Genomic DNA, 26,573 nt, shown 5'->3' on the forward strand with positions numbered 1-26,573 from the left:
GGAGCAGCAGTGCGTAACACACGCTTCTTGATTAGACCGGGGTTCGAGCCCGTCACCACCAAATACGGAGGATGCGGAAAGGTCAGGGAATGACCACCGCATATTCCCGGAGCAATATGGCCTTAGTTGCTAATGCTCCTAAAAAAACCAAATAACAAATAACAAACCATATGTTTAGTTTGAATTTTGAACTGTAATTGCTCTGAAGTTCCACAATACTATTTTAAAGTTTTAATTGACAGGACATCATGGTCCCGTGCTGCTTGTCTACACTTAACGTAAAATTTCATGTTTGTCTGGATTATAATACCCTACTCCCTTTCTTTCTCTACTGTTTCTTACATTCTTTGCCTAAGTATTTTTTTTTTTTTTTTTGTGTTGTTGTTTTCCAAGGGTAAAAATCTTGCATTTTCCATCATTAAAATGTAGTTTCCGCTTATCTGACTATCCCTGAAACATATCCAAGGTGTCTTGAGGGAGCAGTGCTTATTGCTGGTTATTTATCATCCTAATCTTCATATCATTTGCAGATTTTAACATTGCACTCATGGACTCTCACTTCTGACTAGCCTATTCTGAAGAGTAACTACCAACTAAAATCCACTTTTTCCCTCTCCTGTAGCCATCCCTGTAATTAAGACTTTTTCCATGACATCAGTATATTCCAGCTTTTATATAGTCTTGCATGTGGGACAGAGTAGAATGTCATATAAACAATTGTTGAAGTTATTTTCTGCATAAAACTTAATATTGGCACTGTTATAATAGTTTAGCAGATTATTTAAACAAGATTTTCCCTTTACAGAACCATACCATAGCTAATTATTTTTCGAATTCTTTCACAAGCTTTAATAAGACTAGTTATTTTTTGCCACTTGTGCCAGTAAATTTGTAAACTTATTCTTATTGGTGTTGCAGGAATCATGAATATGAACATGTTATATTTAATGTCTCTTTTTCTCTTTTGTGCTACCTGGCTCCCAAAAAAAACATTTGTGAAAGCTGTACAGTTTTGATTCCAGGAGAATTCCTTGACTAGCAATTGTGTTATAGAAGGAATTCCTGATTGTGGAGTGTGACTTATGTACCAACAATCATCATGCAAGATTGATGATTAGAGCATTACTACTTTCAAATTTGTGGATGTTTCCAAACCAGTTCAAACTCACTGCATGAGAAGAAAGAGGACTTAGTGATAACTTTATCTTATTGGGTGGATGCACTAAAACATGATTTAACATGTATTCCTATTTCTGCTTCCTCTAATTTTTTTCAAATTTCTTTAATATCAGTCATCACCAGTGTCAACGAAGTCTAGTTTTATCCAGCCATCAAAAAAAAAAAAAAAAAACCCACCAGCAAAAAATTTTAAAGTTAGCTGTAGTATCTGAGTGAAAAATTTATAGAGCTTGTAGTATTTAATGAGAATATGTCAGTGGAATCTGGGTGAGCAATGGTTAACACACTTCATGAAAAAGAGGATTTTGCTTGGTCACCACAATATGCACAACTAGATTCTGCAAAATATGCTAATGTGAAAATCTAGGGTTCATAACAAACAGTTCAGAGATGAAAGATGCAGTGATTTTCTTCCATCCCTCCACCTTTTCAAACAGCTATTGAGAATCTGATCTGGTGATATCACACTCAAAGATAAATGCAGATCAGTTAGGAAGAGTTTTGAATTTAATTGTGTAAATAACAGTGAAAAAAGAATGTAATAGGATTATAATGAGGAATGAAAATCAGAAACAGTATTTGTTGCTGATTATAGAGAAACATTTACTGATTATTTAAAAACAGTGCTGACTGCTTAATAGTGACATCATAAGTCAATCCAAACAACTTGTATGTTGAATTTTAAATAAGATCTTATGGTGACACTGAATATTTAGTGGAGGTATAATATATCAGTTCCAGTACTAAAATTTGTATATAGTTTGATTAATGGCTAAACTTCGAATCTGTTGAGTTACATCAAAAAATTTGCGATATTTGCATACATTGCTTTATTTTTTCACAATGCAGAAAAAAACTTTTGGAGAATATATCATAGAAAACGAAAATAAAATATTTTCTCAATTTTAAGTGACCATTGTGATAAATTAATATTAATAATATTAATCAATATTAAAGTTACTATTATAAATATTATCTCTGTTATTCTTTATCTGGAAATGGAATAAATATAGACAACATATTCAGTGGAAATTCTTTATGCAGAGATGAAATATAAAACGTGCAAGAAAGTTTTGTTAGATGTGTCTGTATTTTGGATTTTTTTTCTCTGAACTACAGCAACTACTGTTTGAAATATTGTTGAGGATACTTTATCAGTTCTCATACAAGATATTTTGTAGGAGATCTCAAAAGAAGAACCTTCTGATGTTCAAGAAATGTACCATAGTCAGTGATGTTTTAAATGAATGGGAAGCTAATACTATAGGAACAGACACATAAGTTCAAAGGATGTGTCAGGGTAGTAAAGAACACAGGAGGACAGCCTGAATTGTATGTACAGTAATGTTAGGAACATTGTCAGAAAAATAACTGAGTTTGAATTCTTGTGTAGGGCAAATAATTTGAAATAATAGTGCTGATGCTTCTTGTAAAAAGCAGCCTAGATGCAACAAAAGCATTTCCAAATTTGGAACTTTAGCATTAGTAGAGGCATATGATGCAAGAAAGCAAGCTTATGCAGCATCACCCAAAAAAAAAAAAAAACTTCCACTTCAACCCTCCGTTCGTTCGAAATACCTGTCCAGCTGAGCCTTAAATTTATTTAGGCTGTCAACTTCCACAACAATGGATGGAAGTATGTTCCACCAACCAGCTACCCGCTGGCTAAAGGCAAATTTCCGCACATCTATCCTACATTTATCTTTCCTCAATTTGAATTTATGCCCTCTCAGGTGATTATTCTGAGCAAGAGGAAGAATCCCATCAGCATTGAGCATGCTCAAACCATTCAAGGCTTTATACACCTCTATCAGATCACTTCACTGGTGCCTAGTCTCCACACTGTAATTTGCAAAACTTAAGCCTTTCTTCCTAAGAGCAACCCTTTGTTCCATTCACAAATCTTGTTGCCCTTCTCTGTACTCATTCCAGCAGCTCTACATCCTTCTTGAAATGAGGCCTCCAGACCTGTATACAGTACTCAAGGTGTGGCCTGACCATTGCCTTATACAAGGGAATAATCACCTCCTTATCCCTGCTAGAAAAATTCCTGTATATTATTGACAAGACACCATGAGCTACTCTTGCAGCCCATCTGCACTGCTCAGAGAACTTCATATCTGCCTGCACAATTACCCCCAGGTCCTTTTCATTCTCTACCACTGTCAGTGTAGCACCACAGAGTTGATACGTTGCTCTGGGGTTGCTGTTTCCCATATGTAGTACTTTACATTTGTCAATGTTAAACTTCATTTGCCACCTCTCAGCCCATCTGCTCAACCTTTCCAGATACTGTTGCAGCAGCATAGCATCAGTAGTGTCCTTAACAACCCTGCCAACCTTTGTATTGTCTGCAAACTTTGACATTAAACTTGATATACCATCATCAATATTATTTATAAATACAGAAAGCAATAATGGACACAACACTGAACCCCGAGGGACTCCACTGATAACATTAGTCCACGATGAGCAGTGTCCATTGATTACCACTCTCTGTCTTCTCCCCCTCAACCACCCCTCTATCCATAGCAGCAATTTGCCTCCAATGCCACACTGCTTCAATTTGTGCAACAGTATCAAAAGCCTTTCTAAGATCCAAGTATATAATATCAAAGTTATTCCCTGCATCCAGTTCTTTTATGACTGCATCATAATATCCAATCAAATTGGTCAGGCAAGACTTCCCCTTAACAAAACCATGCTGTGTCCGAGCTATAACTGAAGTCTTGTCTACGTGATCCTGCAATGCTTCTTTAACCAGTGACTCCATTAATTTTCCTGGAACAGAAGTTAAACTCACAGGTCTATAATTACTTGAGTCAGCCTTTGATCCTCCTTAGTGAATTGGGGTCACATTTGCACATCTCCAGTCTATGGGTATCTCCCCTGAGTCCAATGAAGCTCTCATAATTATAGCTAAGGGTTTGCTTACTTCCTCTTCTGCCTCCTTTAATATAACTGGATAGATCCCATCCATTCCAGGTGCCTTTCTTGTGTTTATCTTCAACAATTTCCCCTCCACTTTACTCTCAGTTATTACCAGATTATCTAGCTTACTGTCAGAGTTGAATACACCTCTGGCATTCCCCTCGCTGAATAACTCCTCATGTGTGAATGTCGATGCAAAATATTCATTTAGTTTGATAGCTACCTGAGCAGGATCACCAACAGTTGAACCATCGATATCAAGTGGACCAATCTGATTCATCCCCTTCCTTCTAGAGTTTACAGGACAGGCATTTGGAGGGAATGGTGTGATTTTTTTTTTTTTTTTTGGCTGATGCTGCATAAGCTCATACACTTGCTTTCTTGCATCACATGCCACTACTACTACTAATACATAAGTAAAGAACTCTTTGCTGTTTTTCTTTGCATCCTTTGCCAAAGATTTCTCATAATCTGCCTAACCTCCTGTGAGACTTGGTTACAGACCAACTTATATCTATCATAGGTTTCTGTGTCACGTGTTAATTTATATGTATCCCATGCATTTTTCTTCTCTGCCATGTGTCTCATTAGTTCCTCTGACATCCATTTAGGCCTAAACCTTGAACAATATTTTTTAGTTGGTATGAAAAGCCTAGTAGCTTCCAAGATAAGTTCTTTGAATGCTTCCCATTTTGAATTTGCTGTTTGTAACATCATCAGTTGGTCCCACTGTATAGAATTTAAATACTGTCTCAGACCATCGTAGTCGCCTTTACGAAAGCAATAACCCTTCCCTTTACCCCTGATAGTAGTTACCTCTTTGAGTAAATCCCACTTCAGCACACTGTGATCACTGCCACCCAGTGGTTCCTTTATCTACAGATTCTTAATGCATGATGAATCACTACTGATTATCAAATCAAGAGTATTACTCCCTCTAGTTGCCTCCCGAACATGCTGATGTAGAAAACAATCATCCAATAAATCCTCAAAAGCCTTGCTTGTGTGTGAGTGACCAACCCACAAATTCCAGTCAATATCTGGGAAATTAAAATCCCCTATTATAAGACTCTCATTTACTGGCCCACTGTATTTCCCTGTACAGTTTCTTATTATACTCATCAGAGTCATTAGGCCTATAGCACCCTCCTACTCTCAATTTTGATCTCCCAATGCTTACGTCACACCAAACTGACTCGACACACTGTCCAGCGATGTTGACTGGCTTCACTTCCTTGGATTTTATGTATTTCTTAACTAATAGCATAACTCCTCCTCCCTTTCTATCCTGTCTATCCTTTCTGTAGACATTGTACTCCCCAAATTCCAGTTCTGCATTCCTTATATCTGTGTGACACCACGTCTCTGAAATCCCAACAATATCTGCCTTTGATGTTTTGAGCAATACCTCAAATTCATCAAATTTATTTTCTAAACTCCTAGCATTGGTGTACATGCAAGTATACATGCACCTGTTCTTTTTCTTAGCTACCCTAACACAACCCATGTGTTTACTTGTGACCCAGTGATTCCCAGCAGTCTCTGAAATATCCTGCATCTTATTTTCCAGGCTGCTGCTCATTCCAATAGAAGCAGTGCAAGGATCACTTTCACCTCTGTCAGTGGCTACTGTTAATCTATTAGTCCTTGTATCCCTCCAAACGTACACTTGCCAACATAGAATCTGTGTGGTGTGAGATGAAACTAGTAGTAGCAGTAATGGCAAATGATGGAACAATGCAAGCTTATATAGCATCAGCCAAACAAACAAAAAAAAAAAAAAAAAAAATGAATAACCCATCAGTACCCTACAAGAATTTCAAGGGAGAACTAGATAGAAGCTTGTTCCAACAATCAACCACCCACTGGCTGAAGGCAAACTTCCCCTCATGTAATTTGCAACCATCCTTCCTAAACTTGAATTTATGTCTTCTCATATGTGTATTCTCAGCAAGTGGATGAATACCATTAATATTCAGCTTACTCAATCCATCCAAGGCCTTAAACACCTCAATCAGATTATCCTTCTAGTCTCCAGAAGCTACAGTTTACAGAAGTGAAGCCTTCCTAGCTAAGAGCACCCTTTTGTTTCTTTCACCAATCTGGTTGCCCATCTCTGCACCCATTCCAACAGATCTGCATCCTTCCTAAAGTGAGGCCTCCAGACCTGTACGCAGTACTCAAGATGTGGCCTAACCATGGCCTTGTACAAACAGGTAATCACTTCCCTATCCCTGCTAAAAAATTTTCTGTGTATCATTGACAAAACCCCATGAGCTGTTCTGACAGAATTTCTGCACTGCTCAGAGAATTTCATGTCTGACTGCACAATTACCCCCAACTATTTTGCATTCTCCACTAGCCCGAGCGTAGTACCACACAGTTGATAAGTTACTCTGGGGTTACTGCTACCCATGTGCAGTACCTTGCATTTTTTTTTTTTTTTTTTTAACGTAAACCCCAAACACGAGAGGTATTAGAACCTATAGTACTTAGTACCGGGCTTGGGTTGGACGTTGAGAAGATGAAAGAAGATATTTGTTGACATTACACTTGAACTTCTGTAGACTGTAATTTTCAGGAAATACGTATGAAGGAAGGTTGTTCCAGAAAAAAGCAGTTGAATGAATAAACGAGGAAGATGAAAAGTTGGTTCTGTGAGTTTGAAGTTGGACTGTAAATGGATGTTGGCTGGTGGCGGCACGTGTTCGGACTGTTTTGAAAGAGAGAGCGGGAATTATAGAAGCCAAGAGGCATGCAGCAGAAACAGTATGTCTATGAGACAGCGAGTGGAGAGACTCTGTTAGAGATGAATCATTAATTAACCTAACTGCCCTCTTCTGAATGGAATCAAGAAGCGTGAGAGAGGTTTTGGGGGCACCACCCCAGATGTGGGAACAATATTCCTTGGCAGGGCGGATTTGCGATTTATACGGAGTGAGCAGCTGTTTGGAAGAAAAGTAACGCCAAGAGCGAAAGAGAAAACCAAGTTTTTTAGATGCAGAGGAAGCAATATTTGTAATGTGCTTGTGCCAAGAGAGATTAGAAGTCAGGGTAATCCCCAAAAGAGATATATCATTTTGCCTAGAAATCGGAGTGTCACTAAAGATAAGCATAGGAGCAGAAGAATCCTTTTTGTCAGATATAAGACAAGACTGAGTTTTAGAATGGTTGAAATAAACTAAGTTGTCTTTGCACCACTGGAGAATTACCTGAAGATCGGTATTTAAGGAATTAGTAGCAGATTTTTGAGAAGTTGAAGCTTATTGAGCAGGGCAAGGTTTCTCAAAATGGAAAGTAGAATGCAATGTGCTATCATCGGCAAAACTATGGATAGGATTTCCAGTCAATGGAAGAAGATCATTAATATACAAGAGGAAAAGAACTGAACCTTACGGGACACCGGCATTAGTGAAGAAGTTAGAAGACAGAGAGCCATCTACCATCATCCTCATTGAGCGATCAGAGAGAAAACTGGATAACCAATTACTAAAAACAGGGTGCCTTCGTAGCCAGGTGGGCAGGAGCACACGCTTCTTGATTAGACCGGGGTTCGAGCCCATGACCACCAAATACGGAGGATGCGGAAAGGTCAGGGAATGACCACCGCATACCCCCAGAGCAATATGGCCTTAGTTGCTAATGCTCCTTAAAAAAAAAAAAAAAAATACTAAAAACAGTTGGCAAACCATAAGATGGAAGCTTGTTTAGAAGACCTTTATGCCAAACACGATCAAAAGCCTTTGAGATGTCAAGAGCAACTACTTGTGTTTCACCGAAACTTTCCATTGAATTAGTCCATAAATGGGTAACATAAGCCAGAATGTCACGTGGATCGACACTGACAGAATCCATACTGGCGTTCGTTGATCAAACAGAAGGTTTCTAGGTAGTTTAAGAGTTGGTGGTTAATTGATTTCTCCATTACTTTAGAAAGGGTAGAAGTAATTGCAATGGGACGATAACTGGATGGGAGAGAATTTCACCCTTTTTTAAGACTGGCTGGATATGAGAAAATTTCCAAGCAGAAGGAAAAACACCTTTGGAATAAGAAAGTGAAAAAAGGCGGCAAAGAACAGGAATAAGTTCAGGAGCCCAGGTTTTGAGAACAAGTGGAGAAATACCATCAGGACCTGGAACTTTCTTAGCATCAAGATTAGTCAAAATCCTTCTGACATCCTTTTGATGGAAGACCACAGGAGGCATTGAATGGAGCGTGTTGGGAATGGTGGGAGGTGTTTTACCAAGATCATTAATACATGAGTTGGAAGAAAAATGGGATGCTAGCAGGTCAGCTTTATCCTTGGCTGAAGTGAGAACAGAACCATTTGGTTTGGACAGAGGTGGGAGCAGAGATGGGCAAAAGTTGCGGCCAATAGCTTTGGCAAGAGACCAGAATGCTCGGCTACCATTAGGGCAAGAAGCAAATTTTCTATTCTTAGCCTGTTCTAACCCTAGTTTGAACTGATTAATAACTGCTTTACAATTGTTGCGAGCTTTGGTGTAGGCAGAAAATGAAACTGAAGAATTAGAAACAAGCCAATTACGATATGCAACATTCTTCTCTTGAACAGCCTTAGCTCATTTATCGGAAAACCAAGGTTTAGATAAAGGACGAGCTTTTAAAGTGGAGTGTGGGATAAAGGATTCCATTCCTGCACTTATAATTTCACTGACATGATCTGAGCAAACGTTGACATCAAAAGTTTTGAAACAGTAATCCGACCAAGGAAAAGAAGAAAAGAAATCTCGCAGGTCATCTCATTTTGCATTCTTGTAATGCCAAACAACACAAAGTTGGGAATAGCCATAAGATAAAGGCTCCATTGGAGAAGTGATAATCACCAAGTTGTGATCTGAAGTGCCTAAAGCACCTCTCAATTTGACCGTGTACTTAGAAGGGTTGTTTGTGAGAAAAAGATCAAGCGTGTTGGATGTATGGTTAGGATTGTCCAATATTCTTGTAGGTAAATTAACAATCTATGCAAGGACATTAGTAATTGCAAAAGCCTCATCATCTCGACCAGCTGGGTCGGTGTGACTATAAAATGGAAGCCAGCTGGAGTTGTGAACATTAAAATCACCAAGGAAAATTACTTCACTGTTAGGAAAGTTGGACTGGAGAAAGTAAAGTTTCAAAGAGAGGCAGTCAAAGAGCTCCAAGTGATTAGTGGAGTTGGGAGAACGGTAGAAACAACAGATGAATTTGACACAATGAGGTAGAGAGATTTTAAGCCAGAGAAGATCAAAGAGAGGCGATTCCAAATTGCCAAGTCTCTGACAGGGAATATCAGAATGGACATATGCACAAGTACCACCTTTGAGGCGAAAGGAATCATACAGCTAATAGTTTGGGCATCTGAGATGAACAGTAGTTGAATCAACTGATAACTGAGATTCTGTCAGAAAAAGTAAATGGGGTTTGGCAGACTGCAAGTGGAAATGGACATCGTTGAGATTAGAATTGAGACCACGTCTATTTGTGAAATGAATTAGGAAGTGCTTGGGAGGTTTAGATCTTTTCGCAGATAAGCTTGCTCTATTAGTTTGACAATTCATGGTGTATTCAATAGTAAGAAAAAGTGGGTGGGACATGCTATATGAAGTAATGAAATTTTTGGATATGGCGTACATGTGGTAAGAATATACCCAGATCCTTGACATAACATGGCCACGACAATGCTTCCCGCATACACTCTACTCGGACTCCCTCCAGTCACTATCTGGCAGAGTAGAGGTAGCAAGATTATACACTAGCTGATCCTGAAGCCTCCTAGAGAGTTACCAATAGGTTCGGTCCGGTGTACTAACTACCGGCCGGCCTGCGAACGCCGTTTTAGAGCTGTACCCTCGAAATGTAAGGAATATTGGATCTCACCACGACGTTCATCATAACCTCAAAAGTCATCAGTCATACTGCATGATGGAAGAGATAGGGAAGGGTTGACCGGAACTTAACTCTAGAGACTAAACATGGGTTCCACCACTTCAAGCCTCCAATAAGCAAAATGGTGGTATTGCACCAGTTGATGAGAGTCATCTACCACCTAGTACTGCCTGGTAACATAGAGGGGCCGCATTCCTCCATGTCGTGTGGGCGCCACACCTCGACCCCTGCTTACGTTGGTTCACACCTGGTGGTCACCCACCATGTACTTTTGCATGGAGGTTATACCCAGGATTACTAACAGTCCCACCATCGTGAAGGTGCAAGTAGGGGATTTGGCTGTCAAAGACCGTCCGGACTTCACCAAAATTGGGTCCACTTGACTTGAGTATCATCTGAATATCAGTTCCATCAGCGTTTTAGACTCCCAGGTAGCAAGTACAGCTTGCCTGGCATATCTGAGAGATTGTCTGTAACAACCTCAAGGACCGCGTGTCGATTTGTGGCTACTTCGGAAACGTCATTCAGCAACCGACACACAAAGAGAAGGAAAAGAAGTCGGCATAGCGTGTCAGATGAGAACTTAATAAAAATTGGAAATATTCTAAAAAAGCTTTATTTTGAAATTGTTTTTAATTAGTTTACTCACAGTTTACTTATTTTTTTATATACTTGAATAATAAATTTATTCTTAATAAACTACGTTAATATACTTAATTTGTTGTTCTTATTCTAAAAACATTACTACAAGTAACAATATCAGTCGAAAAAAAATTTAGAGTTCTTTTCATATCATTTTAATTTCCAAAACTGATAGCAAAGAATGAGTACCGTCACCTATTTTTTTACAAAAAAAGCACTGCTTGTATCCATATGTGGTACTTTGCATTTGTCAATGTTAACCTTCAGTTGCCACCTCTCAGCCCATCTGCTCAAGTTTTCTAGATCCTGTTGCAGTAGCATACTGTCATTAATGTCATTAACGACCATGCCAACTTTCGTATCATCTGCAAACTTGGACATTAATCCTGATATACCTTCATCAATATCATTGATAAATATAGAGAGCAACAATGGGCCCAACACCGAATTCTGTGGGACTCCACTAATAATATTAGTCCACGAAGAGCAGTGTTCATTGATTACCACTCTGTCTTCTCCCATTCAACCATCCTTTTATCATTGCAGCAACTTACCCTTAATGCCATACTGCTCCAATTTGTACAGCAGTTTTCCATGTGCAACAGTATCAAAATCTTTTCTAAAATCAAAGTATGTGATACCAGTTCCTTTGTGACCACATCATAGTATCCACTTAAATTGGTCAGACAGGACTTCCCCTTAACAAACCCACGCTGTGTCTGAACTATAACTGCAGTCTTGCCTAGATGATCTTGCAATGCTTCTTTGACTTGTGACTCCATTATTTTCCCCGGAGCAGAAGTTAAGCTAATAGATCTGTAATTACTTGTGTCACTCTTTTATTCCCCTTTGTGATTTGAGGATACATTTGCACTTCTGCAGTCCATGGATGTACTTTACAGATGCTCTCATAATTATGGCTAAGGGGTTCCTTACTTCCTTTGCTGCCTCCTTTAATATAACTGGATAGATCCCATCCACCCCAGGTGCCTTTCTTATGTTTAACTTCAACAGTTTCACCTCCACTTTGCTGTCAGTTATTACAAAATCATTTAGCCCCCTGTTAGAGATTGATAAGCTTCTGGCCTCCACTTCCCTACAGAATTCCCCTTGTGTAATTGTAAATGCAAAATACTCATTCAATATGTCAGCTCCTGAATTGGATCATCGACAGTCGAGTCATCAATATCAAGTGGACCAATCTGATTCATCCCTTTCATCTAGAGTTTGCATAAGTAAAGATGTCTTTGTTGCTTTTTTTTTTTTTTTTTTTTGCATTCTTTGCCAAAGATTTCTCATCTGTCTTTGCTTGCTTAACCTCCTTTGTGACTTCATTACAGACTAGCTTACACTGATGAGCCAAAACATTATGACCACCTACCTGATATGACGTTGGTCTTCAACGTGCAGCTAAAACAGCTTGTACCCGGCAAAGCACAGATGCTACAAGATTTCTAAATGTGTCTTGTGTTATCTGGTACCAAAACGTAACCAGCAGATCCTTTAATTCCTGTAATGTCTATGGTTGAGACGCCACTGATCGGAGTTGCTGTTCCAACACAAACCACAGATGCTCGATGGGATTGGTGTCTGGGGAATTCGGAGGCCAGAGCAATACTTGGAAGTCTTCCTCATGTTCTGCAAACCAGTCTCAAACAATCCGGGCGGTGTGGCATGGCGTGTTATCCTGCTGAAAGACTGCACAGCCAGAGGGGAAGACCGTTGCCATGAAAGGGTGTACCTGGTCAGCAATGATATTTAGGTAGGTGGTAGACATCAGAGTTCCCAGCATGTGGATGACTGGACCCAGGATATCCCAGCAGAACATCGCCGAAAGCATGACATCGCCGCCACCGGCTTGTTTTCGGTCCGTGGTGCATCCAGGCGCCATCATTTCCCCAAGTAAACGATGCACACGTACCCGGCTGTGCACGTGGTGCAACAGGAAATCTGATTCATCGGACCAAACGATCTTCTTCCAATCACTTAAAGTCCAGTTTCAATGCTCGTGTGCCCATTGTAGGCACTGTTGCCGGTGAACCTTGGTTAGCGTGGGCACTCAGAGTGGCCTGCAGCTACACAGCCACATTTTCAGCACGGTTTAATGTACTGTGTGTTGTGACACATTACTCTCGTCACCAGCATTCCAGTTTCCTGCGAGTTGCTTCACAGTCACCCTTCTGTTGCCACGTATCATCTGGGAGAGCCTTCGCTCACCTCGAGCATCAATTGTCGAACACCTCGCCAGTGGTTAATGAGTTTTCTCTCCTCGGACCAATTTCGGTAGATACTTACCATGGCTGACTGTGATCACCCCACCAGCCATGCTGTTTTGGATATGCTCTGACCCGGTCATCTGGCCATTACAATTTGGCCTTTGTTGCTTTAAACTCGCTTAAGTCTGCTGCCTTTCCCATCTGAAGAAGAGTAACACTGATTAACAGAGCTCAGTATCAGGTGTTTTTTATACTGTGTCCTGACCCGCGCACGCACTGTAGTTCACCTGGAGTTGCTGCGATTTGCATAACGACTCACAGGTCATATCCATCCCATGCATTTTTCTTCTCTGTCCCGAGTCTCATTAGTTCATCTGCCTTCCATTTAGGCCTAAACCTTGAACAGTATTTCTTATTTGGTACAAAAAAAAACTAGGCTCCCAAGATTGCTTCCTTGAATGCTTCCCATTTAGAATTTGCTGTTGGTAACATCATCACTTGGTCCCATTGTACAGAATTTAAAAACTGTATGAGCCCACAGTAGACACCTTTACGAAAGCAAAAACTCTTCCCTTTACCCCCTGATAGTAGTTACATCTTTAAGTAAATCCCACATCAGTACACTCTGATCACTGCCACTGGTGGTTCCTTTATCTGATATTCTTATTGCATCAATAATCGCTGCTGATAATCAGATATTACTCCCTGCGGTTGCCTCCTCGAACATGCTGCTGTAGAAAACAGTCATCCAATAAATCCACCAAACTCTTTCTAGTGTGAGAGTGACCGATCCACAAGTTCCAGTTAATATCTGGAAAGTTAAAATCCCCCATTATAAGACATTCTGATTTATTGGCCAACTCTATTTCTCTGTACAGTTTTTTTTTTTTTTTGTTGTACTCATCAGAATATAACAAAAAAAACTTAGGCCTACTCTCAGTTTTGGTTTCCCAGTGCTTATGTCACATCAAACTGACTCAACATTGCACTGTTCACCCATGTCAACTGGATGCACTTCCTTAGATTTAATGTGTCTTAATTAACAGCAAAACCCCTCCTCCTCTTCCTATCCTTTCTGTGCACATTGTTCTCCCCCTAATTCCAATTCTGCATTCCTTATATCTGTGTGACACCACATCTCTGATATCCCAACAGTATCTGCCTTTGATGTCTTGACCAGCACCCCAAATTCATCAGATTTATTTACTATAGTATTTCGAATGAGCAATGCTCATCCAGTGGAGAAGACTAGTGTTTCTTATTCTCTGCAGATACCACCACAGAGTCGGCACCATTTGTAAATCTGTATGGGATAATAAACTTTGTTATCCACGCCTCTATTTCTATTAGACATAGAAAAGCAAAAAAGTGGAGGAAAGTGATAGTAGGAGAGGAAGAAGAAGAAGAAATGACCATTGGAAAAGGAAAGTGGCAGCTACTCTTCAAATTGACACTTATTCACTCAAGTATTCACTCATAAATTCCTCGAATAGGCAACGCTTCTCCAGTAGGGAAGGCTGTTACCTATTTTCAGTAACAAAACATACCATTAGGCTCCCCCAGACGGCACTGTTTCAAGGCTTGTTGGCCTCTCATCAGTGGGAAGGTTGGTACATTGGTGCTACAATAACACTAATATACCTACTCGTCCACCGATTGAAAGCCCATGGCTGGCTTTCCCATGGTGTTCATAATTTTATTACTTAAAATTGGAGCTATTTTTGATTCAGAGGATGACACTTTGAGCAGTATTTGTAGTCATGTAAATTGAAGCCCTACAATAAAACTTGGTTATCATATTTTCTTTTATGTAGATTAATATGTTTGTGTCAAAACATTGAAATTTTTACAAGTACATTGTTATTTTTTGACCACCCTGTTCTCAAATGAGGGCCATGAAATACAGGACCTTTATTTTCATGGTCACTTCAAGACATTTGAATATCAGAAAAGAGGGGGGGAGATGTTCTCATATTTATGATGTTCTCACAATCCCTTTTTATGTAAAATTTCTGCTGCATATAAATACAAAGTCTAAAAATTATATGGGAATTTTTCAAGTATAACTTGAATGCAGATAAGTGGACATAAGAAAACTGTCAGTAGATGGTTTGTTTTTTTACATTAGATGACAAAGCAAAATGTGTAACAGTGCTAGGTAGTTGGTGAAAAATATGTAGGAAAAGAAACAAAAATGCTATACTTTTCTGAATTTAGGTAAATAATACTTTAATGTTTAAGTTGCAAAATTGCACTCTAAAGGTGCAATTTTGCAACTTTAGATTTTACTGATGACATATCAGTAATATCTTCAAATCCATTTGTTGCCAGTTTATTTCTTTATTTATTTTATCATGTTTTTTTTAGAGGGTCTCCATTCAAATATTCAACATCCCTCTCTTCCATCAGTGAATGTCCCTTTGGCTTTACCGTCATCCTCATCTGTTCCTGCAACTTCATCATCAGAAGGTTCACAACTCGGACCACTAGTTCCTTTCTATGGTAAGTTATTCTTTCTCTATTTCAAATATAAAATTCCATGTGTTGGATAATAATGGAGGATTCTCATCAATTCTCATGTGTAAAAATTCATTAAACAAAATGTTTTAAAATAGGTATAGTATTTCATTAAATACATCTTAATGTTCAGTGCATTATCTGAATTATATATTAGAGTGCTAAAGAAACTCACTTTAAAAATTATAACTAAACTTGATTCACTTCAGCAGATAAGTAATCCGTCATATGTACTATAATTCGCAACAAATATTTAATTCCTTCTTAACAGCTAATTCAGGTTTGTTTTTTTTCCTGCTCTGGTAAGAAAAATAAAAATACTAAAAAAAAAAAAAAAACCACACACAGAACAATATTAGTAATGATACTGTTTCAGGAATTTTGAGCAAATTCTGTCTAAGAAAGATAAGATTAGTTCCTTCTCAAACTGCACAGCAGATATTAGCATGTGGGAATACCATGCTAGGAACACACGGTAATACCAGGATGTAAGTGCTTTAAGACTAGTTTTCAGTCTCTGCTACAGTTGAAGTTCTTATAACAGACTGAAAGGTGTAACTACCTTTTTAAATTTTCATTATTGCTAACTTGTACATAGTAAGTTTAAAATTATTCTAAATTTCTTAATTGTACGCCCTTTCAGACAGTTAGCATTTTTAATAAATTCTGTTTTTCATTCTCGTGCAGTGCAGTGTTATTCCTTATAGTAAATATTCTTGCATGCCAATAATGTTTTTCAGCAAATACATTTAAAAAATATTTTTTTTGTGTGTGTAATTTTACTAAACAAAATTTCAGTTTGTGTCATCATAAGCTGGAATCCTGGATGAACTTCTAGATATGTATAAGCTTCCAAAGATGGTGGTGGTGTGAAAAAAAAACACTCACATGATTATTTACACTACAAAATTTCAAAAGAATAAAATACTGTCATCCTGAATACTGTGAAGATCACAGATATAAAATGGTTTTGCATATCAACAAAATTCCATGTATTGGATATAATGGAGAATTCTCACCAATTTTAGTGGGTTTATGGTTTCATATTAATACCGGGACACTTTTTATCATATTTCATTGGGGGAAAGAAAATGATGCTAACTTTTGTTGGTTGTTAGTTCCTCTGCTTTAGACAAAGAAAACCAGAAAAAATCTATTCTTTTTTTTTTTTTAAGTTTCCGTGGAAATTCTGTGTTGTCTGCTTAAATCGTGTAACTATTTTATTCTGATAATTTAAAAATATTTAATGTTTAGTGTAAGTAATAACATGATCACATTCACTGTACATCATAAAACATTAGTGTGAGACTACAGAGAAACAAATATCCCAGTAGCATTAGCAAGGGCACATGATGCAAGCTTATATAGCATCAGCCAAAAAAAAACAATACACATACCCCATTCTCATTTCACCCATCCACTCGCTCCAAATGTTTGTCTAGTTCTGCCTTGCATCTGTTTAAGCTATCAACTTCTACAACGACAGCAATTAACTACCCACTGGCTAAAGGCAAACTTCCACACATCTATCCTATAACTGTCTTTCCTCAATTTGAATTTATGCCCTCTCAGGCAATTATTCTGAGCAAGAGGAAGAATCCCATCAGCATTGAGCATGCTCAAACCATTCAAGGCTTTATACACCTCAATCAGATCACCTCGCAGGTGCCTAGTCTCCAGACACTGTAATTTGCACAACTTAAGCCATTCTTCGTAAGAGCAACCTTTTGTTCCATTCACTAATCTTGTAATTTTGTTCCATTCACTAATCTTCACTAATCTTGTTGCCCTTATCTGTACTCGTTCCAACAGCTCTACATCCTTCTTAAAATGAGGCTTGCAGACCTGTATACAGTACTCAAGGTATGGTCTGACCATTGCCTTATACAAGGGGATAATCACCTCTTTATCCCTGCTAGAAAAATTCCTGTATATCATTGACAAGGCACCATGGGCTACTCTTGCAGACCATCTGCACTGCTCAGAAAACTTAATTTCTGCATGCACAATTACCCCCAGGTCCTTTTCACTCTCTACCACTGTCAGTATAGTACCACACAGTTGATACGTTACTCTGGGATTACTGCTTTCCATATGCAGTACTTTACATTTGTCAATGTTAAACTTCAGTTGCCACTTCTCAGCCTATCTGCTCAACTTTCTAGATCCTGTTGCAGCAGCATACTGTCATTTGTATCATTAACAACCCTGCCGACCTTCGTATTGTCTGCAAACTTGGACATTAAGCCTGATATACCATCATCAATATCATTAATGAATACAGAAAACAACAATGGACAACGCCAAACCCTGGGGGACTCCACTAATAACATTAGTCCACGAAAAGTAGTGTCCATTGATTACCACTCTCTGTCTTCTCCCTTTATCCATAGCCACAATTTGCCTCCAATGCCACACTGCTCCAATTTGTGCAGCAGTCTTCTGTGTGCAACAGTATCAAAAGCCTTTCTAAGATCCAAGTATATAATATCAAAGTTATTCCCTGCATCCAGTTCTTTTGTGACTGCATCATAGTATCCAATCAAATTGGTCAGGCAAGACTTCCCCTTAACAAAACCATGCTGTGTCCGAGCTATAACTGAAGTCTTGTCTAGATGATCCTGCAGTGCTTCTTTAACCAGTGACTCCATTAATTTTCCTGGAACAGAAGTTAAACTCACAGGTCTATAATTATTTGTGTCAGCCTTTGATCCTCCTTAGTGAATTGGGGGTCACATTTGCACATCTACAATCTATGGGTACCTCCCCTGAGTCCAAGGAAGCTCTCATAATTATGGCTAAGGGTTTGCTTACTTCCTTTGCTGCCTCCTTTAATATAACTGGATAGATCTCATCCATCCCAGTTGCCTTTCTTATGTTTATCTTCAACAATTTCTCCTCCACTTTACTCTCAGTTATTACAATATTATCAAGCTTACTGCCTGAGTTTAATATACCCCTGGCATTCCCCCACCTGAATAACTCCTCATGTGTGAATGTAGATGCAAAATATTCATTTAGTTTGTTAGCTACCTGAGTAGGATCATCAACAGTTGAACCATTGATATCAAGTGGACCAATCTGATTTATCCCCTTCCCCTCTAGAGTTTACATAAGTAAAGGACTCTTTGCATCTTTTGCCAAAAAGGCGCCTCCGTAGCCAGGTGGGAAGGAGCAGCAGTGGTAGCACACGCTTCTTGATTAGACCGGGGTTCGAACCCGTCACCACCAAATACGGAGCATGCGGAAAAGTCAGGGAATGACCACCGCACCGGAGCAATATGGCCTTAGTTGCTAATGCTCCTAAAAACCAAATAACAACAAAATAACAACATCTTTTGCCAAAGATTTCTTGTAATCTGCCTTTGCCTGCCTAACCTCCTTTGTGACTTGGTTACAGACCAGCTTATATCTATCATAGGCTTCTGTGTCACCTATTAATTTGTGTATCCCATGCATTTTTCTTCTCTGCTACATGTCTAATTCATCTGACATCCATTTAGGCCTAAATCTTGAGCAATATTTCTTAGTTGGTATGAAAAGCCTAGTAGCTTCCAAGATTATTTATTTGAATGCTTCTCACTTTGAATTTGCTGTTGGTAACATCATCAGTTGGTCCCACCATATAGAATTTAAATACTGCCTGAGGCCCCTGTAGTCACCTTGCGAAAGCAAAAACCCTTCCCTTTACCCCTGATGGTAGTTACCTCTTTGAGTAAATGCCACTTCAGCATACTGTGATCACTGCCACCTAGTGGTTCCTTTATCTGCAGATTCTTAATTATTATCAGTAGTTAGTGATTCTTAATGAAGAATCACTACTGATAATCAGATCAAGAGTATTACTCCCTCTAGTTGCCTCCCGAATATGCTGCTGTAGGAAACAATCATCCAATAAATCCACAAAAGCCTTGCTAGTGTGTGAGTGACCAACCCACAAATTCCAGTCAATCTCTGGGAAATTAAAATCCCCCATTATAAGACACTCTGATTTACTGGCCCACTCTAGTTCTCTGCACAATTGGTCATTATACTCATCAGATTCATTAGGCCTATAACACACACCTACTCTCATTTTTCCTTTCCCAGTGCTTATGTCACACCAAACAAACTCAACGTTGCATTGTCCACCAACATCAATTGGATGCACTTCGTTAGATTTTATGTTTTTCTTATCTAACAGCATAACCCCTCCTTCCTTCCTGTCCATTGAAAAGACAACGAAAACATTTAGTGTTTTCATTGTCTTTTCAATAAAGTCAGAGTAGGTGTCTACTATTACTGATACAAAATGTTGATTTCTATAGATTAAACTGTAAGCCAATTTTTTTTACGGATTATGATGTTATTAAGAATTTTTCTAATTAACAAAAACTTTAAAATAAATAGTATTTGTTTTTTGAAATTTTTTTTTTAACTTAATTGATAGTAGTTTTTGTTACTTGAATTGACATTCCTTTAGGGGTTGACCTCAGTGGTCTGTTCTGAATTGAGGAGGACTGCCTGATCAAAAGGGTTAATGAGAGTATTATTTTTATTTTATAGAGGCACAAAATATGTGGCCCTTGAAGTTGCTGTGGGCATTACATGTTGACATTTTATTTATTTTTTGACTTTGATACAGAGAGCATTATATTAGCTGCTCAAAATGACTACCATTTGGGAAGAGCAGAGAGCTGTGCCCACTGCAGTTCTCTAAGTGACTTGCAAAGTTCTTATTCTACCTCCTAAACTTATGACATATATAATTCCATTAGATTCATGGGTAGAAATCAGATGTGTAGGAACCACTCTGCTCAAAAACTGCTTGTTGAGTCATATAAATATGCATTTATCTTCCAGCTCCTGGATAACATTGTGCAATGGTAGTGCAGATAAATATCTTCAAGTTGGTGTATTTAAATTTGGATACCTCCATGCCCATTTCCTCACATCTTCTGCTACATTGCATTGGCATTGTCAATGGCTCAGATTACAATGCTTGGCAGCGTGCTCTTCAAATGTGTATGTCCATTCTTGTTCTCTCTCTCTCTCTCTCTCTCTAGTTATCTTGTTTCTCTTTGCAGAATATTGCATATAGCAGCAGAAGTGAAGTTAATATGACAGTCATATCTTGCAGTGCAAGTATGGCAGCTTATGAACTCATGTAAAGTAAAGTATTCCTTTGACATTTTGAACTTGGTTTTCATTCAGATCATCCTCCAAAGGAATGTACTTAATTTATAAATGGTGTGTAACACACAGATCTATTTTTTTTATTTCAGAAATAATCATGGGGCATGAAATGGCAGTATATCAGCCTGCTGTACAGGAAGCATTGCCATCAGCAACAGGAGAAAGGGAAGGAGACACCTCAGTAGCCACTTCAACTTTACCATTACCACTTTCTAATGGGCAAGGTAGCTCACAGATGTCACTGCCAGCAATAACGAGTTCTCACTCTCAACAGTCTCATTCTTCACTGAATTCAGAAGAAAATATGGCCATTGTGCCATCATTCACAGGACACTTGGGCTTAAGAAAAGTAAGGTCTAGATGTTCCCGCCCACGGTTACTTCCTGGCGCATTAAGTGTTTTCAATTCTTCAGGATTTTGTGCTGCTGATGGGTGTCGATTACCACATATACCTTGCAGTGAACCATTAAAAGCTCTACCATTTTCTGGGAGGACTAAAGTAGAAATAAATGAAAGCCTTTTATCTTTGTTATTGAGACTACATTCAAAATTTTCTGGGAAACCAGACTCTTACAAATTTACTGGTACATCTTGTACAGATTGTGATACTAGTGAAACATTAAATGAATCTCGAATAGGTGATGGGGCCTTTTTCATTGGTAATCTGTTAAATAGAATAGTAAGGATAAATGGTATTGCACAAGTGAAAGAGGTACAGCAAAGGTTATGGCCAAAGAAAGAGGATGAAGCTGCTGTGAAAGCACACAAAGAAGCATTGGACAAAGAAGAAAGGTAATCCATAATTTATCTTTCTTTTTTTTTTTAAATATTTATTCTGATTTATTTAATTTATTTATCAGTAATAAGTCAAAACAGCAATACATTAATATTTTGTTAAATGTGCTGCAGTGTAATATTCGACAATTTTTTTTTTTTTTTTTTTTTTCAATCCTTAAAATTCCCGTTAGCTGCGTTGATTGATTTCAAAATAATTTGTACATTTTATATAGACATTTTATTTAATCATTCTAAATGCTGAATTTCAGAAGGAAATATATTTATGCCAATTCATTACCTAAATAGACAAAAATTGTGTATATTCAGATTTTCACACTGTAGTTGCAATTTTCAATGTAGGAATTTTATCATTCTGATATAACTATTCCAGGACAGTAATAAGCATACTAGACTTAGTGTGCAGTATGTTCTCATTAATGCAACATTGAATTATTTGAAATGCAGTATATTTCCAAGTCTCTGCCACTCCCTGACTAATGATATAGGATTTTGTTTTATATGCATTTTAATATGAATGATTCAAATACATATACAACAAAATTCAAAGTCGAAATTGGATCCTGCAACTTATAAATAGCTTATAGAAAAGACTGTTGCAACTAAAGACAAACATCATTATAACAAAATTGAATGGAGCTATAATATATAAAATATAAAACTCATGCACATGTAATCCATTTTGTTCACACCACTGAAGCTAGAATGCACTGCAAGTGCCAATACAGGTTTGTGCATTTTCCTTTAAATCACTTCATGTACATGCTTGATATGAGATAGAATGGCAAGGAATCCACTTCAGAGAAAAAATACTTTTGCATTGTAGGATTTTAAAAATTAACTATTCTTCTTAAGGAATTCACAATAAGGTATGTAAAATCTTTCTTAATTTCTTGCACAATAAAAAAGATCACTGAGTTTTGTTTTTGTTATCAAAATAGCCATGCAGTTTGATGTATACAAGCTGTACATTAAAACATGCGCTATACTTTTTATTATATTTGAAATTATTTAATGCATGCAATTTGCTCTAAATCACTTTTCTCTACCCCCAACAAATGACCTGCACTGTTCAAATACCATTTGTTTGCATCTAATATCATTAGAACCTACAAGTATAATCAGAACACCATTATTTCCCTTGAAAACTAACAATTGGTTAGTTTCATCATCATCAATTGTTACACCAGAAGATATACTGTTCCATTCCATCCATCTTAATTACAAAATATATTCTTAGTTCTCTTCCTGACAATTGAGTCTCCTCTTTTTAAAACTGCTTCCTGTTGAAACAAACAGCCTGTTCTGGTCAATTCACATCTGGGATCTGAATCAAGAGTGCATACTCTTTATCTAGTCATATGCAGTTTATGGGTGTCTCAAAGGAGAAATAAACAGATAGTAATATTGATGAAGGCTTAGTGTCAAGTTTAATGTCTAAGTCTACAAATGATACAAAGTTTGGTAGGATGTTTAATGACAGTAATCAGAGTATGCTAATGCAATGAGATCTGAAGAAAATTAGACAGATGAGCTGAAAAATAGTAATTGAAGTGCAGTGTTGGCAAATGCAAGGTACTGCATATGGGTAGCAGTAATCCTAGAATGACATACCAACTATGTGGTGCCGCACTCAAGGTAGTGGGAGAACGAAAAATACCTAGGGATAATTGTGTAGTTAGACAGACATGAAGTTCTCTGAGCATACGGACAGGCTGCTAGAACAGCCGATGGAGTTTTGTCAATGATATACCTGAATTTTGTCAGCAAGGATAAGGAGGTAATTATTCTGCTGTATTAGGCAACGGTTAGGTCGCATCTTGTTTACTGCATACAGGTCTAGAAGCCTATTTTAGGAAAATGTAGCTCTGTTGGAATGGGTGCAAAGAAGAGCAATGAGATTAGTGGATGGAACAAAAGGGTGCACTTACCAGGAAAGGCTTCAGTTCATCAGATTGCAGCATCTAGAGACTAGGCATCTGCGAGGCAATCTGACTGAGGTTGTAAGACTTTGAATGGATTGAGAAAGCACAGTGCTGATGGCATCCCTCCTCTTGCTTATGACTACATACGAGTGGACATAAATTTAAATTGAGGAAGAATGGTCTCAGCGTAGATGTGCAGAAATATGCTTTCACCCAGAGTTTGGTTGATTGTTAGAACAAACTTTCATCTAGTGTTGTGGAAATGGTTAGTTTGAATAAATTTAAGGAAAAATTAGATGATGTGAGAAGGGATTCCCCCCCTCCCCCCGATGCTGTAGAAGCATGTTTCCTTGCATAGCTACTGCTAATACTCTAAGTTTATTATTTCACAAATAATAGGACAATGAGAAAAATGCAAAGTAACCTATAGTCCTCTACTTATTATGAGATCTGTTAAAATGGTTAATTTAAAATATTCACATACCACTTTGGAAACATTAGCCTTCAGCCACTTAAACCCCTCCCCCCCATTCCTTACACTCAGTATAGTGTGAAAAATGCTTAATAGTTATGAAATGCTGATCATTTTCCTATCATGTGTAAACTCCAAACAATTTCATTGCTATCACAACATCAAATAACTTGGAAATGCCAAGGAATGGTATAACCAGTACATTTTGTCTTTCAGTGAACAAATTATCCAATCTTATGATATAGATAATGCAACTGAATATACTACAAACAGGATAATAGCTACAGTCCTCTCTGTTATACCTCAGTCTTAATCATAGTGCATGCAGGAACACGATTCATTGGTGGAGTGATTAATGTATCTGCATGCACTAATTATCCCACTGAACACAGAAATAATGAATCATGGAACCTATTTTATAAGTATTGTACACTCCAAATTTCATCTGTTACAGAAAACTTAAAAGTTTAACAAATAAGACATGAAAAAAAAAAAAAAAAAAAAAAAAGATCCAATTTGCCTCTGCCATTATGAAGATGAATACCACTTTTATCTGAAAGAAAATTCAGCAGCCTGATAGAAAATACTCTCCAACTTCTTAATTATTATACTGGAATGGACAGGAACTATTCTATCTTAAGGAGCTAGCAATTGCTTCAGCCATAACATTTTCCAAAATGTCTGCAGTATTACCATATGATACATCATCCCTACAAACCAAAGCAACAGCTGAAAAGTATAAAATAAATTAATACCAGTCACTCTCCTTCATATATTCAACTCTTTATGATATGAATTAACCCCTAAATTAAACATCCATCAGTACTACTGGTTAAGCTAGGATATATTTCTTTGCATTTCAAAGCTGAAACAGCCCTGTCCTCTTTAATAATAGTCTATAATTGAACATTCTATGAATTTGTATGCCTCATTCCTAATTGAATGGTGACATTCAATTATTCTAGCTATGTCTAAACCAGGAAAAGATGTATCATCTTTGTATAACTACCACCGGCTTCTTTCTCTTACCAGTTGCTTAGTTGAGATCCTCCAAAAACTGTTATATAAGCCAGAAAAAATGTTGATAATGCATTTGTTAGGAATAAGCATCTAATCATGGTAACTTTAGAGATAATGCATTATCCTTCCAAAAGTCATGGGACACTATTCTGATTGCAGGATACCATGTGCGATTATGAAATATGCAAATGTTTTCTCCTGTAAAAGTGATCAGCCTGCAATTCATTTCAAATGTGTATGATGAGCCTGTGGAAAGAGCTAACAGAGATTGCTTTCATATCATGACCACCTCATAGTAACTAATCAGATTGGTCAGACCCACACTTCCCTTAACAATTCCATGCTATGATTGACTTAGAATTGTGATCTTGAATTACATCTTTAGTCATTGCCATTATTTTCCCTGGCACAGAAGTCAAGCTCACTGGGCTGTAATTACTCATTTCATGATTTGATCACTCTTTGTGAACAGGAGAGACATTTGCACATTTCCTGTCTGTAGGGGACTTCTGAATCCACTAGTGTTTTCATAATTATGGCTGAAGTTGCTTCTTTTTATATAATTGGATTTAACTCCAAATTAGAATGTATACTTCTGGTCTCAAAATTGTGAATATTGATGCCAAATATTTATTCAACTTGTGAAACATGTACAGGACCATCACTAGTTGTGCCATTCATAATCAGCAGCCTGATAGGGATGTGATACATCCTTTTACTTCTGTTGTTAACCTAAGCAAAGAATTCTTTGCTGCTTTTCTTCACATTCGGAGCAAATGGCCTCTTGTAATCTTCCTTAGCATGCCTAATCCCCCCCCCACTTAATAACTTGATTGAAAATTAGTTTATACTTGCTGTACACTTCTATGTGCCCTGATGATTTATAATTGTCTCAGATAATTTTTCTTCTCTGCCACCAGTGTCATCACTTCTTCTGGAATTCATTTACGTCTAAACCATGAATAGTATCTCTTATTCAGTATAAAAAGCTTGAGTAGCTTCTATGACAACTTCCCCAAACACTTTTAGCATTTTCACTTATTAACAAAGTCAGCCAGTCCCACTGAAATGAACTTAAAAACTGTCTAAGACCATTGTAATTACCTTTGCAAAAGCAAAATCCGTTCCTTTTATCCTTTATAGTAGTTATTTTTAAATAAATCCCACATGAAAGTGCTGTGAAACACTGCTTCCTAGTGTCTTTTACATGAAGATTCTTAATGCATGAAGAGTCACTGCTGAAAATCCAATCAAGAAGTTGATTAACTTTTCAGCTGTTGCTTTGGTTTCAGTTCAAGGTTTTTTGTTGCTTATCACTGGTACAGAAAATAGCCATGCAATAAATCCAGATTAAGTGACCAACTTACAAGTTTCAATCAGTATATAGAAAGTTAAAATCCAGAATTGAAATTTTGCATCCAGTATATTAGACTTGCACCATGTTTAGAATATTCCTGTTAAGTCACCATTAGTTGATTTAATTTAACCTGTACTTCAAATTCATCACATTTATTAACTGTTCTCCTAGAATTAATTACAGAAACATGTGGGAGGAGTCTGCTTTTCATGTGCTTCCTAACCCTAACACACTCCATTTTGCTGCTTATAGCAGTGAATTTCCCCAGGATTTTTTTGATTGAATATTCTGTAGTTCCGATTACTTTCCTTGGATCCCATGGTCATAGCCAGGTCCAGCTCTTTGAGCCACCTATTATAAACTTTGTCTACAATTACTTTAAAACCTATAAAAGATGGCAACCCTTACTGAAAGCTTTCAACACAGTTCATACATAAATGGATACATTATTTGAAAT

General features: G+C 37.7%; 1 protein-coding gene across 2 annotated transcripts in view; it reads left to right on the top strand.

The window, feature by feature from the left end:
* Ubr3 (Ubr3 ubiquitin ligase) overlaps window positions 1-26,573 on the top strand; it is a 452,715-nt gene that overhangs the window by 243,911 nt on the left and 182,231 nt on the right. For both annotated transcript variants that reach the window (XM_090383419.1, XM_090383420.1), the window contains exons 19-20: window positions 15,223-15,357; window positions 20,637-21,339. In XM_090383419.1, coding sequence (XP_090239545.1) covers window positions 15,223-15,357; window positions 20,637-21,339 — 838 coding nt within the window. The remainder of the gene's footprint in view (window positions 1-15,222; window positions 15,358-20,636; window positions 21,340-26,573) is intronic.

This window comes from Mastigoproctus giganteus, chromosome 10 (genome assembly GCF_048544385.1).
Source record: "Mastigoproctus giganteus isolate SK-2022 chromosome 10, ASM4854438v1, whole genome shotgun sequence".
Classification (NCBI taxonomy): Eukaryota; Metazoa; Arthropoda; class Arachnida; order Uropygi; family Thelyphonidae; genus Mastigoproctus; species Mastigoproctus giganteus.